Source organism: Lissotriton helveticus, chromosome 3_1 (genome assembly GCF_964261635.1).
Source record: "Lissotriton helveticus chromosome 3_1, aLisHel1.1, whole genome shotgun sequence".
NCBI classification, from domain to species: domain Eukaryota; kingdom Metazoa; phylum Chordata; class Amphibia; order Caudata; family Salamandridae; genus Lissotriton; species Lissotriton helveticus.
Genome location: NC_136061.1, coordinates 921,392,586 through 921,408,392, shown reverse-complemented (window position 1 = coordinate 921,408,392; position 15,807 = coordinate 921,392,586). Strand labels below are relative to the sequence as shown.

Below are 15,807 nucleotides of genomic sequence, written 5' to 3'. Positions count from 1 at the left end.
CGCTTTGATGATTTGTCAGGGGTAGTAAGCGATATTTAAAAGCAATTACAATGCAATATAGCTCAGCTTCATATCCTCTTGCTAGGCTGTTCTATCATGCCCAGTCAAACAGACACATTCATCAAAAATCCTACATAAGTCTCTCGAGGTACTACACTTTGAGAAAAGTACCAAGAATGAACATTCTTCCCATGGCCTAAGATTTAAAAGGTTTGTACTGATACCAGGAAAGAGTGAAGACTGATATTTTGTCCTGCTCATGGACAATTTCAACTAAAGGATCTCGGATTCATGAAGTTTACTTTTTCGCCTTCTGTAACCTGTAACTGCTTTCGAAAAACAGTGAAGAGGGTGCAAGTAGGCAAGAATGGTATATAGACTTATACAATAAGTTTATCTGCACTACACATGAAAGCATTGGCAAAATACAACAAGGCAATATTCCAATATGGGTCTCGTTGGCAAGTGGTCAGGGGATAAAAGATAACGTAGTATTTTTCTCCAACAGGCAGGAATGCAGTAGCCACACTTGTAAATATATAAACATAACTAAACCTTTTAACACATTGCAACGATTGTAAGTCCTCTTGTTAAAAGGAAATGAGAAACTGTAAGCATAACATTTTTAATGGGTTAACGGGAAGGGAGGCTAACACCTGAAAACTAAAATAGGACTTACCACTCAGGACATCAGGGCTGATGTAGGCTGGGCTACCTCTCTGATCTTTGAGAAGGTCATCTTCGCTCACCAGATGCTTACCTAAGCAAAAGTTTGTCACAGTAATTCGGTGAGTCCTGTGAAGAAGATTTACAGAGATTAAGAGTGGGTACCACATCTACAATTAATACAAACTCACATATTCTAAATAAAAAAGGAAGGGCAATTTCTTAATGTAAAGAAACTGATGTCCTCAACAGTCTAGGTGAACATTAGTCACAAGACCTAAATAATGCTTTATTGGGACACCCTTAAATTATAAACATTGATTTGCCACTTTCTAATGAACAGCATAAAGTAAAGTCTAGTGAGGTTCATTCGCTTCTTGTACAATATCTACTTTCCACTCCAGTGCTGCAGGAAACCTACCAAAGCTATATAAAAATTCAGAAGTATCATTTCTGTTTTGCCCAGGTACAGCAAGATCAGAGCAAATGTGAACTGTAATGGGCCAAAAAGGCAATAAACAAAGAGGACATATACATGACACCTCTCGTCAACATCATCCAATCACAAGACATCACCGTCAACAGCTACGTCAATTACACACAACTCATCCTCTCCCCGATAGACAAAACAACCACTGCCAGAACCAACGTCAACAACTGCATGACCATGGTAACAGAATGGATGCCAACCAACTGCCTGCACCTCAACTCCGACAAGACAGAAGTACCGGTCTTCGGCAACTAAACCTCTTCATGGGACTCCACCTGGTTACCATCGAAATCAGACCAACACCCGCACCCACAGACCACAAAGGAAATCAAGGGATCATCCTAGATGACCAACATAACATGACGGTTCAAGTCAATGCAGTGTGCAACTCCAGCTTCCACATCCTACGCATGCTGCGAAAACTCTTCAATTGGTTGCCACAGAACACCAGATGGACCGTCACGCAAGCATTCATCACCAGCAGGCTAGACTACGGCAACACGCTACGCCAAAATTTCCAAACTTCTAATATACAGACTCCAGACCATCCAGAACACTGCAGCAAAAATCATATTCGACTTCACACGCCACACCCACATCACACTGCACATCAGTAAGCTTCACTGGCTCCCAATTCATAACAATCAATTCAAACTTGTTACGCACACATACAATGCCCTACACAACACATGAACAGCCACAAATACTTTCACGAACATCCCAGACACCTACACTATGCCTCACACTCAATCTCAAACATTTCTCACATTCGCAAAAGCAAAACTGGATGTTGCTCATTTTCCTACATCACACCCAAGAGATGGAGCGACCTTCCTTAACACATCAGAGCCACCTGCTCACTCTTCCGGAGTTAAGCTGAAGACCTGGCTCTTTGAATAAGCACTTTGGATACTACAAACCTACATGCCTGCTCAAGCACTTGGATACTCTCTCAGGTGATAAGTGTGCTATACAAATCAATGTGCGAATATGTGGGTAAAAAAGTGTCTGTTTAGATAGACTAAGTAGTCCTCGAAATACGGTTTTAATAAGTGTCTATTTGTCTGGTTAAAAACGTGGTGGCTTTCACCAGTCACAATGATCTATGATAAATCAAAGGGTCAGCATGTTTCTTGCCAACAGTGGTTGGAATCTGGGGTCATTTCAAGGGTTGTACAATCATGCAATCTAAATATAGTATGGGTAGATACCTTCATATGGTATTCTTGTATAAAGAAAGAAAAGAACAAGCCAACCCAATTCGGTTAGAAATTCTGCCTCCTCGAGTGGGAGCAGAAGGTACGCTGATTTAGCATGAAAGTCGTAGTGAAGAATCCACAGGACGACCTACCCAAACTGAGCTGCCTCAGGAGTGCCAAATCAGTATAACAACCCTATGAAGGACACCAGAGTGCTGGGTGCCTGATTCTTGAGTTCTTTTGGTGAAACGTTAACAACCTCTGTTATGTTATTTACTGCCACCTGTGGCTCAATGGGGGAAAATGGATGGAGGATGGAGGATGGAAAGAATCTCAGCCACTGGTAATTACTCACATCCTAGTCCATTGTTTGCTCAAAATTTCCCTTAGATTTGACCCAGCCATATGAATATAAGCCTTGGTCATGCTCCAATGGGAACAGTACCAGCCGAACTGCTAAGCCAGGTCCCAAATGAACTGGAACGCAATCAATCCAAATGTGGTTTAAGCTTAGTTGGGCCGCTTCAGTGGCTGAGAATTCAAAAATTCCATCCATTACTTTGTTGTATTTTTCACTCTGTGGCCCGATGACATTATGCCACTGGGTTTGCTCAAGACCTGGAGATTTTCAGATTATACCGGAATTCAAATTGTGCTTCCACATACAAAAGAAGATTATTCTTGAGGTTAGTCAACTGAACAACAAAGGATTGGCGTTTGTTTCTTTGTCTCTGCTGCAGTGCAGCACTTTAAGCACCAACTCGTGGAATGCAAGGTTTCATATCAGAACAGATAGTCAGGATATACACTGAAATTGTTTGTAAATAATACACATGCTTCTTTGTTCTCTTATGACCTACTAAGAGACAATGGAGAAAGGTCAGGCAATATGTGATCTCTGCAGCCGAAGAGAAGCACTACACAGGCAGCAGAAATTTTAGGCGCTAGAGCTTGGCCAGATGATCGTTGTGAAGGCCATGGTATATGGATATTTGGATTTAAATTGTTATATGCTTTGTTGATTTACAATATGAATAAATAGTACTTCAAAGATTGACAAATACAACCCAAGTTATGGCTAAATCCTGACTGCTGCCAATAAATCACAAGGTCCCATTTAAAGTGGCTGAGCCAAACTCCTCCACTGGTTACCTACCATATTTTCCTCACTTTTGATGATTATGACCAACGACACTACCAAGTGTGGGTTTATCTTATTTCTTAATTTCCCCTATTCATCCACAACACCCGAGATTTCTTCTTTACATGGTAAGATGCAGACCTAAGTGCACACAAAATCTCAGAGCATGCAAGGTAAGCTAATACTGCAGACATTCTGACACGTTTTGATGCTTCAGTCGGATAAATGACTACCAGGCATAAGGCAGACAAACATAATCGGTCTCACATACAAAAGGCTCGAATTGTAAAGACCCAAGGGGGATTTTCCAAGTTCTCTCACCCGACGCATTCGACACATTCATTGATCCTTTACTCACAACTAGTGCAAAACAAAACCAATGTAGAATAGGTCCTGTGTCAATGTACTGGCTTGGTGCAACTACTAACAGAACTGATCTGGAACAAAGATCACAACACAGAAATAATTCTAAAGAAACCAGCTCCCTAAATAAAAAGTGACTGATATTGAAACCACTGGTGGACGTGCTTTTGCACAGCACTGCAATCCCAATAAGCCCTATACATGGGTACAGAGGAAACCTTACATGTGCATCTGGAAATTCTCTTATTCGATTTCAGGGTCTCTCTGCAAGCAGCTTTCTGGTCTTTGAATTGATAGATCCCCGAGAGGCAGTTCCTAATCTGATCCGTGCTCAGCCAAAAGAGAGGAAAGTAAACACAGCCTTGCGTCAGCATCCCTTCCTCAGAGTGAGTCACTCTGCACTTTGGCAGCTGACCAGATTTTTTTGTCCCATTTCTAGGAAAGTGGTAAGCTTACACCCGCCCTCCTCTCCGCTCCTCTTTTATAGTCTCTGCTTACACTAGCAGTCAATGCTTTTACGTCCACACTAGCATGACACTACGGCTTTCAATTCCCTTCAATTCGCTTCCTGTTTCTCTCATATCTTGAGATGAATGCGATTCGTTTCATTGGCCAAAAATAGCACATTTCAGGGAATATTTTGTCATTCGTGGAGTACACTAAGAGACTTTCTCCGGAAACGGAGTTTAGTTATTAAGAGCTGGAAGTGATACTGCTACATTTTCAAATGCATCATGTTTGCATATATTGCAGGTGCTGTAATTATTTTTTCAGGATGAGACCCAACTGGTTCTTAATACACGTCTAAAACCTCTCGGTGAATAGCTGCAAATGTCTGAAATAGACATTTCTAGCACACGGAAAGGAAAGAGCTATAATATGAATGACCATTTAATCCAATTCAACACGTGCTTACACACACGTGGATTGATTAGAGTCCATTCAAAATCAATATATCGATTAGACTTGTGTTCTCCAATGCCTTTATTTAATGTGTTTCATATGAGCCTATATGCCACCTCTTCTGCTACCTGAGAGCTTCCAGGTGATATACTGAAAATGGGTAAATAAGTTGGGTTAAGTCAACTTTGGAAATGAAACCAGCATTGCATAGAACCAGGTGTAAAATAGGATGTTCCTCAACCTGAACTACATGCAGATAACGCGTGGTAGGGGGAGAGAGTGGGAATGAGCGTGAGAGGGAGCGTGAGTGTGAGTGTGAGCGTGTGCGTGTGCGTGTGTGTGTGTTTTTAGCATTCCAAACAAACTACTTGCTGACAGATAGTGAAATGAGAGAGCTTGATGCGCTGAAGTGGAGCCAGCTCAGCAGACCGTGAATTCAACATCAGCAGAGTGGGCAGATAAACCATCAGTGAGCCTCGTATGAGAGCTGTTAACTAACTTTAAGCCTGAGAAACTAGGACTACCTCTGTCAATCAATCAATCAATCATTGACACTTATAAAGCGCGCTACCTACCCGTAGGGTCTCAAGGCGCTGGGGGGGGGGGGGTGCCGCTACTGCTCGAACAGCCAGGTCTTCAGCTTCTTCCTGAAGGAGAGGTGGTCTTGAGTCAGGCGCAGGTCGGTCGGGAGGGAGTTCCAGGTCTTGGCGGCCAGGTAGGAGAAGGACCTTCCTCCTGTAGTCGCTCTTCGGATGCGGGGGACGGCGGCGAGGGCGTGGTTGGCTGATCGGAGGTGGCGTTTGGGAGCGTAGAAGTTGACTCGGCTGTTGAGGTAGCTCGGGCCTTGGTCGTGTAGGGCTTTGTGTGCGTGGGTGAGGAGGCGGAAGGTGATTCTTTTGTTGACGGGGAGCCAGTGAAGGTCTCTCAGGTGTCCGGAGATGTGGCTGGTTCGTGGGATGTCGAGGATGAGTCTGGCTGAGGCGTTCTGGATCCGCTGGAGTCTCTTCTGGAGCTTGGCGGTGGTACCGGCGTAGAGGGCGTTGCCGTAGTCCAGTTGGCTGGTGACGAGGGCCTGGGTGACGGTCTTCCTGGTCTCGGTGGGGATCCACCAGAAGATCTTCCGTAGCATGCGTAGGATGTTGAAGCACGCCGAGGAGACGTTGTTGACTTGCCTGGTCATGGAGAGGGAGGCGTCCAGGATGAAGCCCAGGTTGCGCGCGTGGTCTGTCGGTTTGGGTGCGGTGCCTAGGGCGGGGGGCCACCAGGAGTTGTCCCAGGCGGAGGGCGAGGGGCCCAGGATGAGTACCTCCGTCTTGTCCGAGTTCAGTTTCAGGCGGCTGGTCGTCATCCACTCGGCTACCTCTTTCATCCCTTCGTGCAGGTTGGCTCTGGCGGCGGCGGGGTCGTTGGTCAGGGAGAGGATCAGCTGGGTATCGTCGGCGTAGGAGATTATGCTGAGGTTGTGTTTGCGTACGATGGCCGCGAGGGGGCTCATGTAGACGTTGAAGAGGGTGGGGCTCAGAGATGATCCTTGGGGGACGCCGCAGATGACTTCGGAGGCCTCTGACTTGTACGGTGGTAGGCGGACTCTCTGTGTTCTTCCGTCGAGGAAGGAGATGATCCATTCCAGTGCCTTCCCCTGGATTCCGGCGTTGTTGAGACGCTGTACTAGGGTGCGGTGGCAGACCGTGTCGAAAGCCGCGGAGAGGTCTAGGAGGATGAGGGCCGCTGTTTCTCCCTTGTCCATCAGGGCTCGGATGTCATCGGTGGCGGCGATGAGGGCGGTCTCGGTGCTGTGATTGGCACGGAAGCCGGACTGTGAGGGGTCGAGGGATCCGTTCGTCTCGAGGAAGGCGGCCATCTGCTTGTTGACGGTCTTCTCGATGACCTTGGCTGGAAACGGGAGGAGCGAGATGGGTCGGTAATTCTTGAGGTCGGTGGGGTCCGCTGTTGGTTTCTTGAGTAGAGCGCTGAGTTCGGCGTGTTTCCAGCTCTCCGGGAAGATGGTGGTGTCGAAGGATGTGTTGATGATGTCTCGCAGGTGGGGTGCGATGACAGCGTCGGCCTTGTTGAAGACGTGGTGAGGGCAGGGGTCGGTCGGTGATCCGGAGTGGATGGAGTTCATCGTGCGGATGGTGTCTTCGGTGCTGATCGGGGTCCAGGCGTGGAGGGTGGTGGTGGGGGGTGGTTGTTCGGTCCTGGTGGCTTTAAGGTAAGGTAAGGTATTTAACCAGGCTTGGAGCAGTGTCCTCCAATATAGGCACATGCACTAGTCAAAGCATCTTAATACTTCAGAGGAGTCTCATCCGCACATTGGGATGGAGTAACGAAACCAGAACACCAAAAGGGGCGCGTCTGGCAGGAGACCGGATCTTATGACTAATCATTTGGGATGAGGACGAGGACAGGGGCCTCCTTTCACCAGAAGGGACTGTGAAACTATACAGCCCATTTACACCAGCCCCTGGGTTACCTTTCTCTGGAGCTGTGGCCACCCTTTAGGGTTGCATTCTCGAGCAGGTTCTTTAGCAAATTGCACATTTTTTCAACACCAACATACTCTGGGAAGGAGAGGATACAAAAGCAATGTGGATCCTTCACCGATTTTTTTTTCACTCCCAAATAAAAAATGAGAACAGTGAAGGGCCACTGTTTATTTAGACACCAACACAGAAACCTTCTCAGAAAAAGTCAGACCAAACTACTGCGAACCATGATGAATTTAGTAAGAAACTGGGCAAATTCCATTTCTCAGTGATGCTAATAAAATAGCAGGGAAATATTAAATGCCTAACAAGTGCATAAGGATTATCTGAGAATGGAATGGGATAGACTGACTTGACAGTAGGATGCTTTTTAAACTTCTTTAGTGATGTGCTGTTGGCCCACTTTCACTCAATCAATTTAAAGAAGCATTGGCAAGGCCAACAAGTCTCAACTATGAGAGGAGATCTATAGGTTTTGTCAATGATTTTCTGAGCTTATGCAACAGTGCAGCTGCTATGAGCTTGGCTGAAAGTACAAAAATGGAAATGCTATGACGCAGTCAAGGCTTGCCGCATCAGTGACAGTATGCTAGGACTTAGGCACTGTATAGTATGGTTTAGTATAGCCTGCATTGTATAGTATGATATGGCCTAGTATGATATGGAAGTGTAGTATGGTACAGAATGGTAAAGTATAGCCTGCCATTGTATTGAATAGTATAGTTTGTCATTTGGGCGGCGCACACTATCTTACACCCATTTGCTGATCGCATCCAATCTTCCATTTCAACTCCACACAACAAGATTGCTGCCCACTCAAATCTACGAGAAAAGGCATTTGCCTTCTTGCACTGCATGGGAAAGAACTCCACGAGAAAGAACACGGACAACCATCATCTCTCACTCAAAATAAGGACAACAGAGAAATTGCATTAAGAGATTACAGGAAATATGTGCCCAAGCGCATGATCTGCGGCTTGTCACAATGCAAGAATTGCAATTTACAGTTAAGCCAGAAAACCCATCCTGCTGCCTGGCAATGGCTTTAGTATGGCAAACAGAATTAAGCTGGGGATTCTTTACCCCGCCATCAAAATTAACTGAAGCTGTAAAACAATTGCCAGTTCAAGGCATGATGCGATGTAGATGCACAGAGTCCTTAAATGTGCAGTGTACTTTTTTGCTGTCTACCAGAATGAATTTCCCTCAGTATCATTCTAAGTTCCATTTCCTTTCCCACAGCAGTTCTAAGAGTATATGCAGCAATATTATAATGTAATTTAACTTTACGATTTTACTAGGACATTTAAAAATTAAAACAGAATAAATTGGAAAATTAAACCTGGGATGAGCTGCACTTTTTAAATCTGCATTTAAAAAAAACATTTTAAACTATAAATATGTGGCATGGCAGTAAAGACAGATGTAGGCCAATCACATGTTATTTAGAGCAACTGTACTAAAACAACATTCACACATTTGTTACTAAAAGTATAAAGGTCTAATAGCTGTTCATTACCACGGTAGAGCTAAGTTGACATCAGAAAATCACGGTTTACTGAACCCCATCCTTTAAACAGTATATTTTTACACTTACCTTTTGTGTAATACCATGTTACCAAGTTTCAGGTCTCGATGAACAATATTTTTCTGCAAATTAAAAGGTGCATTCAATACATTAATAAAGAATAATACCATACAGACTTAAATCTACAATTTGAGTAGGACATGCAGAATTATCGCAGATAATCAAGGTTTATATTTTCCCTAACACATCTGCTCATAAATCAGTAAAGAAAAATATATAACCGAAATTCAAAAAGTGATTTTAAAATCAAGCTTAGCTTAGGCCTGATGCACTTGAGTCAAACATATCAGTCGAAAACAAATATTCAGAAGAAAATACTAGCCTTCATATCATTTAAAGGTACTAATGTGTCCACAGTAAGAAAGAAAGCAGCCTGAAAATTAGCCTAATCTATCTAATTTTTAACACACTGTCTATTTTGAAATACACACCACATTTTCAAGTTGGCTCAAAACAAACACCTCTGACAAAGTACAAAGCGACAAGAAAAAGTCATGAGTATGTCTCTTAAGCCCATAATAATAATAATAATTTACCTTGCTTGCTATTTCAGATTGGCAACAAGGCATCTGGTCTTATTTGGGAGCATTATGAATGAAGCAGAGAATGCAAGGATAAGACATCTGTCAGGTTCAATCCAGGATTTAAGGGAAAACAGACAAAAGCAGTAGCAAGCTACCAAGTGCTGAAAGCTACAGCCAAAGAAATCTTGGGTGACAAGATGAAGGTTCACACACTTCCAATCTTCTACACTTGTCTCATCTTCGCAAAAGGTCTGAGGGTTGAGGAAATTGGTAGGTTTTTACTTTTGGAAGCAAAGCATTCTTCGCAGTTCAAATGCAGTGACTTAACTTAGAAAGGTCCATCGATGCAAAGAAAGGCTCAAAAGGAAAATAACTAATCTTTCAGATAAGACCTTAAAAATCTTGAAACCGCTTATGGAATGCTCTCCATCCTCTCAGACATTAAAAACTGCCTGTTCACTTGTGCATAGAAGTGTACTTATAAACGGAAGTCTGTGAGATTGGCCAAAATCTATGAAAAAATGTTCCTTGCATGAGTCACCTCGGTGTGGGTAAACAAGGATCCTTTTGAGAATACTTTGGGAGCTGGGAGAGTATAAAAAGGAAGGAACAGAATTTCATAAGCCTCCTCTTGACAGAAACCTGAGGATTTTCTTTTGAAAATTTGACAGCAGTGTGAAAAGAGGAGTCTTGCAGTGCCAGATATAATACCCAGTCCTGCTTCTGTAATGCTTGTATCAACAAGTGACCTCACCATGTTGAATGCACTTTTAGCATCTGTTCAAGAATGGGAGTTATAAAATGCTAATCAATCATATCCCTCTCTTGGCAATCAAAAATGATCAAGTAGCAACCTTTACCCTGTTCTGACAGGGAAACAAAAGGTTACTTACCTGTAGGAGTCGTTTGACAGCTTGAAGACTTTCAGAATTCTCATGCTCTGCTTTATTCCGATATCTAGTGGTTTGGAATTGTCTTTTTTTTAATGGGTGCCATCGACCATCTGGTGGCTCCCTGCTCGGAACACGACAATAAATATAAGGAGACTTTCGCGATTGGTGGAAAGTCCACATATGAAGACCCAGACGCCCCTGGTCCTATCAATAGACATAGAGAAAGCGTTCAATAGTTTGGAGTGGGACTACTTATACAGGGTCATGGAGCACATTGGACTGGGAGAAGGATATGTCAAGTGGACGTGAGTACTGTACACAGAGGCGGTGGCTAGAGTGCGGGTGGGACCCCTTGTATCACACCAGTACCCAGTGGAGCGGGGCACCAGGCAGGGCTGTTCCCTGTCCCCCCTTCTGTTCGCCCTGGCGATTGAACCCCTCGCTGCCGCGGCCCGAATGGGTACATATTTTCGGGGCATAGATAGTAGAGGTGGCCAGCAATTCATCTCCTTATACGCAGATGACCTGTTATTATTTATAGAAGATGGATCAAAAGCACTGAAAGGTGCAGAGGAATTGCTAGGGCGATTTGGAGATTTATCAGGGCTGAAGGTTAATTGGTCTAAAACCTGCCTGTTTCCCCTGAGACGTGATATAGCGCGGCCTGACCATTGTCCGGAGATCAGATGGGAGCCCACTTGCTTGAAGTACTTAGGGGTATATATTTACCACACGGCGGTAGACATGCTAGAGGGTAAGGTAGGCTGCTGCATGAGAGCGCTGAAGGGCTGCATGGCCTTTTGGGCCACGCTTCCACTGATAGTCACTGGGCGCATTTCTTTATTGAAAATGATCGCCTTGCCGCGCCTTTTATATTACTTTCGCACCCTCCCTGTCTGGATACCCAGATCCCTGTTCTCCCAACTGAGATCTCAGATGACCTCCTTCATATGGGGGTCGGGCAGATGTAGAGTAGCAATGGCGACGCTCATCCGCCCGAAAGATGAGGGCGGAATGGCAGCCCCCGATTTCGAACTGTACTACTTGGCTGCTCAACTACAGATTTTTACGCAGGAGATAGCGAGGGTATATCAAGGTCCAGAGAGAAAGAGAGACGGGGGCACCCCGCGCCATGTGCTGGCCTATATAGCTCTACAACAGAAAATAGCTTCTAGAGATCCGACACCTGAGGAACGGACGTTCAGACTTTGCTGGAACCGATCCCAACGTCGGGCGGGGGAGCAACACCCGTATGCCCCTGAGATAACCTTGGGTATGCCAACAGCGCTCCCTCATGGAGGGGATTGGTCGCAATTGCTGGAGTGGGAGGACGCGGGTATACAAATGATGGGTGACCTTTACGAGAACGGGGTGCTGATTCCATATCAGGAGCTGCAGGAGAAATGTGACCTACCTAAAGGGGGATACTTATTGCATGCTGCGATCACTAGAGCCATCCAGACACACTGGAAGGGGGGACTTGCGGAGCCAACGACGACCATGGCCTGCCAGTACACTATGATGGCAGCCGGAACCTATAAAGCAGTGACATGCTTATACTCTAGAATGCTCCGGGAGAACCTACCGCCGCTGTCGGTGCTAAAGGCCAAATGGGAAGCAGACCTTAATAGGGAGATCCCCGAGACGACCTGGGCCCAAATAGTAAGGAGAGCTAGAAACAGCAAGAGAAATGCGTGTGTTCAACAGATCCACTTCTATGGGCTGCATAGAGCTTATTTGACCCCGGGGAAAATGAAGAAATATTTCGGGGCGGCCACTGCGACATGCCCGAGATGCGCTCTAGAAGGAGCAGAGCTGGACCATATGCTGTGGTCCTGCCCGGACCTCCGGGAATATTGGCAGGCGATAGGGGATACTCTGACGGAAGTGACGGATAGGACAGTGCAATACGATATAGTGGTCTGCTTATTACATTGGATTTCCGCACACGCCCAAAAATAAAATCACAAGCAAATTCATAGACATGGGCCTGGTCGTAGCCAAAAGAGAAATCACACGACACTGGAAGGCGAGAGTAGGCCCCACACATAGGAGATGGGTTGGTGAGTTCTTGAAGTGGGCCGCTTGTGACAGTGCTCACCGATACCAGATGGCGCGCCGTAAACCAAATGATAGAGCGCTGGAAACGGCGGCAGCATGGGAGGCACTGGTACAATCCCTGAGAGATAGCATAATACAGGAGATGAGGCCGATTTGGATGAAGGCGGGAACGGCCCTCGCGGCACACCGGGGACATCGCAAACCTAGGTAGGCACTAGACACCAACTCCTGATTGAACACATAGAAGAAATAATGTTGAGTACTTCTGAGCGGGTGGTGGACATTTGGGAGGAGGGGAGGGGGAGACGTTGGGAACAGTTAATAAATGTTGGAAGTTCCTATTGGAGGGTGTAGAAGAAAAGCAGACGGAAAATTTTCTTTTATTCTTTACTTTTAAGCTGTTTTCCGGGGATGACCTGCACCTGCTGCACCTGGCCGAATCTTGAGACTTTATACATTTTATCGCCGCCCGACCCCCGGGTTGTGGGCCTTAAGGCTGTGTGTAGAAACTGATGAAAATGAAGGACGGAGGGAGCTAGGGGGTGTTGGTCCTCTGGGACAACTGCTGTATTGAATGTCTGCAATAAAAATTGTTTAAAAAAAAAAAATCCCAAAAAAAATCGACCATCTGGTGGTCTGTCGTTCCTCTACAACATCAGAAGTATGCCCTGGAAGCCCTGTTAAGGGATCGCCAGCTTCAGATTCTTGCTATTTGGGATATGTATGTGTTGTAATAAGCTGTTCTTGCCTCCTGTTTAAAAATGTCGCATGTGAATCCAGAAAGGTTTCAATCAGTATAACTACTACTACAGGTCAGTAACCATTTTGTTAGCAGCATTAAGCTTTGTGGATTCCTTGCTGTCTCTAGATTATGTAGCAGAGTTCTACCGTCCTGTTTAAGGTTGGGTAGATAAGTTTGTGTTGGAAAACAGATGAACTTTTTTCTCCCACCCGTGATTCTTTGCTTGTTTTGATGTCAATATAGCAATATTTTGTGACGGTATGTATAAAGAACCATATGGGCACCATGCAGATGTCACTAATTAAGACAATAGCTAAGGAGGCCAGATTTGTGCACCCTTGGCCTTACCTCGTGTAACTCCCGCTTCTGTGCGACACTTTTGTATTGCTTGAACTATCCATCTAGCTACAATTCCCCCTATGTCACCGGCAACCCCTTAGTTGCTGATGCGAAAGAGATGAAAAATGGATAGCTCTTCTGGATTGTTTTAGTTTCCTGCATGTAATATATCACGCCTTTCTGACGTCCAGTGTGAGTAGGGAGCGTTCCTCTTGTGATTCTGGAAGCTGGAAAAACCCAGGGAGTTGTATTGATTTGTTGACATGGAAGTGTGACACAACCTTGAACAGGAATTTGGGGTTAGTTCTTATAACGATCCGGCCCTTGTTTATTTGAATAATTGGTTTCGGCACTGTCAGTGCTTGCAGTTCATGAACTCTGCGCATTGATGCTATGGCAACCAAGAAGGTGGTCTTTAAAGTTAGGAATTGTAACCCAGTGCTGTGTAAGGGTTCAAAAGATGGCCTCATCAGCTGCATAAATACCAAATGGAAGTTACATGTATTTGTGGGTGCTACTCTGGGAGGTATTCTTTTTGCTCCTTCCATTAACCTTTTGACCACTGTTGTCTCAAAGTAACTTCACCTATAACAACCCTTATGTACACAACAATATCTGGTAGGTGTGTTAAGATAGCCCTTCGTCCGGCAAGGCGTGTGAGGTATTTCAGGACTTGGATGTGGCCGGTAGGCCACTGTCCTTCCGCACTATTTTCTAGATCTTTTCCATTTTCTGGATTAACACTTCAGAGTTGCCGGTCTTCTTGCTTCCTTGAGAACCTCCAAGGTTGCTTTTTGACAGTTGGAGATGAATGAATTATATGCCCTCAAGAGCTTTGGAGTTATGTTGAGAGATATTCGGTCATGGTAGAACACTTTTCCCCTCTGCATGGTTAGAATGTCCTGTTGGGTTAGTAGTGGCATCACATTTCCCTGTGCCAATTACTAGGTTGGAGAACCAGGTTTGTCTGTCTCATTGCTGTGCTAGAACGATGGGGCGGTCATGCTCCTCTGTTTGCACCTCTCTAGCACAAGGGGAAATAGAGGATTTGGAGGAAAAGAGTATGCAAATTTCCCTGACTTTTTGATCGTTTGGATATTCCCCAGCAGTAAGCACCTTGGTATGTGAATGCAAAGTCTTAGTATCTCATATTCTCTTGTGTTGCGAACAAGTATACCAGATTCAGTTCCCATTCGTAGGACATGCTATTTTGTTCAGCTTAGTCTCTCTGCTTCTGTGTTCTCCACTCCTGGCAGGTGGATTGCCCCTTGTTTGTTGAGGAAGAACGTGGCTGTTGTTCATTTGCATCTGTACCGCTTTTGGAAAGCTTTCATTGGCTAGGAACATAGTTTTGCGGTTCAGGATATTCATGTGTTTGAGTCTCCCAGGCTCCATAGGAACCCGATATTCAGTCTGCTCATGTGCACTCCATTGTAATGATCACCATGGCAGCTAGTTTCCAGAAAGATCTGCCTACTGTGATCTTGCTGTTGCACCACTGCATTTGCTCGTATGCCTGTTCTGTTACAACCACTAGATCTTCCCAATAACTGAGTGGATTGATAGGTAAGGGGGTTAAAATAAAAGGAATTTTAGTAAAGAGGCTTAAAGAGCAGTAGATATGAACAAGGGCGAAACTGAAATGTGCATATTTTCATATAGGTGCATTGATTTATCTTCTGCGGGTGTTCATATCTCTGAAATCTGGCAGGCATTCAGGCATATTTATTGATTAAATAAATGTGGAAACATACCAATTTTAGCCTTATTTTTTTTCACAAAGCCATAACAAATATGGATAAAGACAGGTAAAGTTGACAAAAAATAAATATGGATAAATACAGAAGGAAATGGCAAAAATATAGATGCCATAAAACCGGGAGCCCTAGTTGTGATAAGTATCTCAGCAACAGCTCCTGGCATTCAGTGTCCATAGAATGCATGATCCCTTTGAACACATGAGTTTCCTCACTCTCAGAGCTTGCCCCTTCAAGTAGAGGTGAACTTACCCAGTCATTGCCTATTCTCTCTTGTGTACTATGAAGACTTTTTCCTATTCGGAGTCCAGTGGGAGTCCATCGTGGATCTTAGAAAGATTTTTTAAATTTCTGGTTGTGTTGACAACTTTAAGTTTATAAAGTATCTAAGTTTGTGCATTGTTTGCATCACCTTGTTTGTATTTTCTCTGCACTACTGGTAAGGCTGTATGCGCCAGTCGCCCAGTTAGTGGTAGATATGGATCACCTTTTTCCACAGATATGCCGCTTCAGCAGCCAGACATTTTATAAAGCCCTGTGGTATTGATTTTATGCTGAAGGGCAGTACTGTGATCTGGTAGTGAGCCTTGTCTGCTACCATCTTAGAAACTTCTTGTGCCTTTTGTTCAATGGCACATATAGGTACACATCCTTG

At 44.7% G+C, this 15,807-nt stretch overlaps 1 protein-coding gene across 1 annotated transcript in view; it reads right to left on the bottom strand.

Annotated features, from left to right (window-relative positions):
- The window catches only part of STK40 (serine/threonine kinase 40), a 379,098-nt gene that overhangs the window by 138,439 nt on the left and 224,852 nt on the right, over positions 1 to 15,807 (bottom strand). Inside the window, exons 7-8 of the mRNA XM_078681258.1 lie at positions 8,846 to 8,898; positions 680 to 795 (exon numbers count right to left, since the gene is read on the bottom strand). Of these exons, the coding sequence (XP_078537384.1) occupies positions 680 to 795; positions 8,846 to 8,898 (169 nt within the window). The remainder of the gene's footprint in view (positions 1 to 679; positions 796 to 8,845; positions 8,899 to 15,807) is intronic.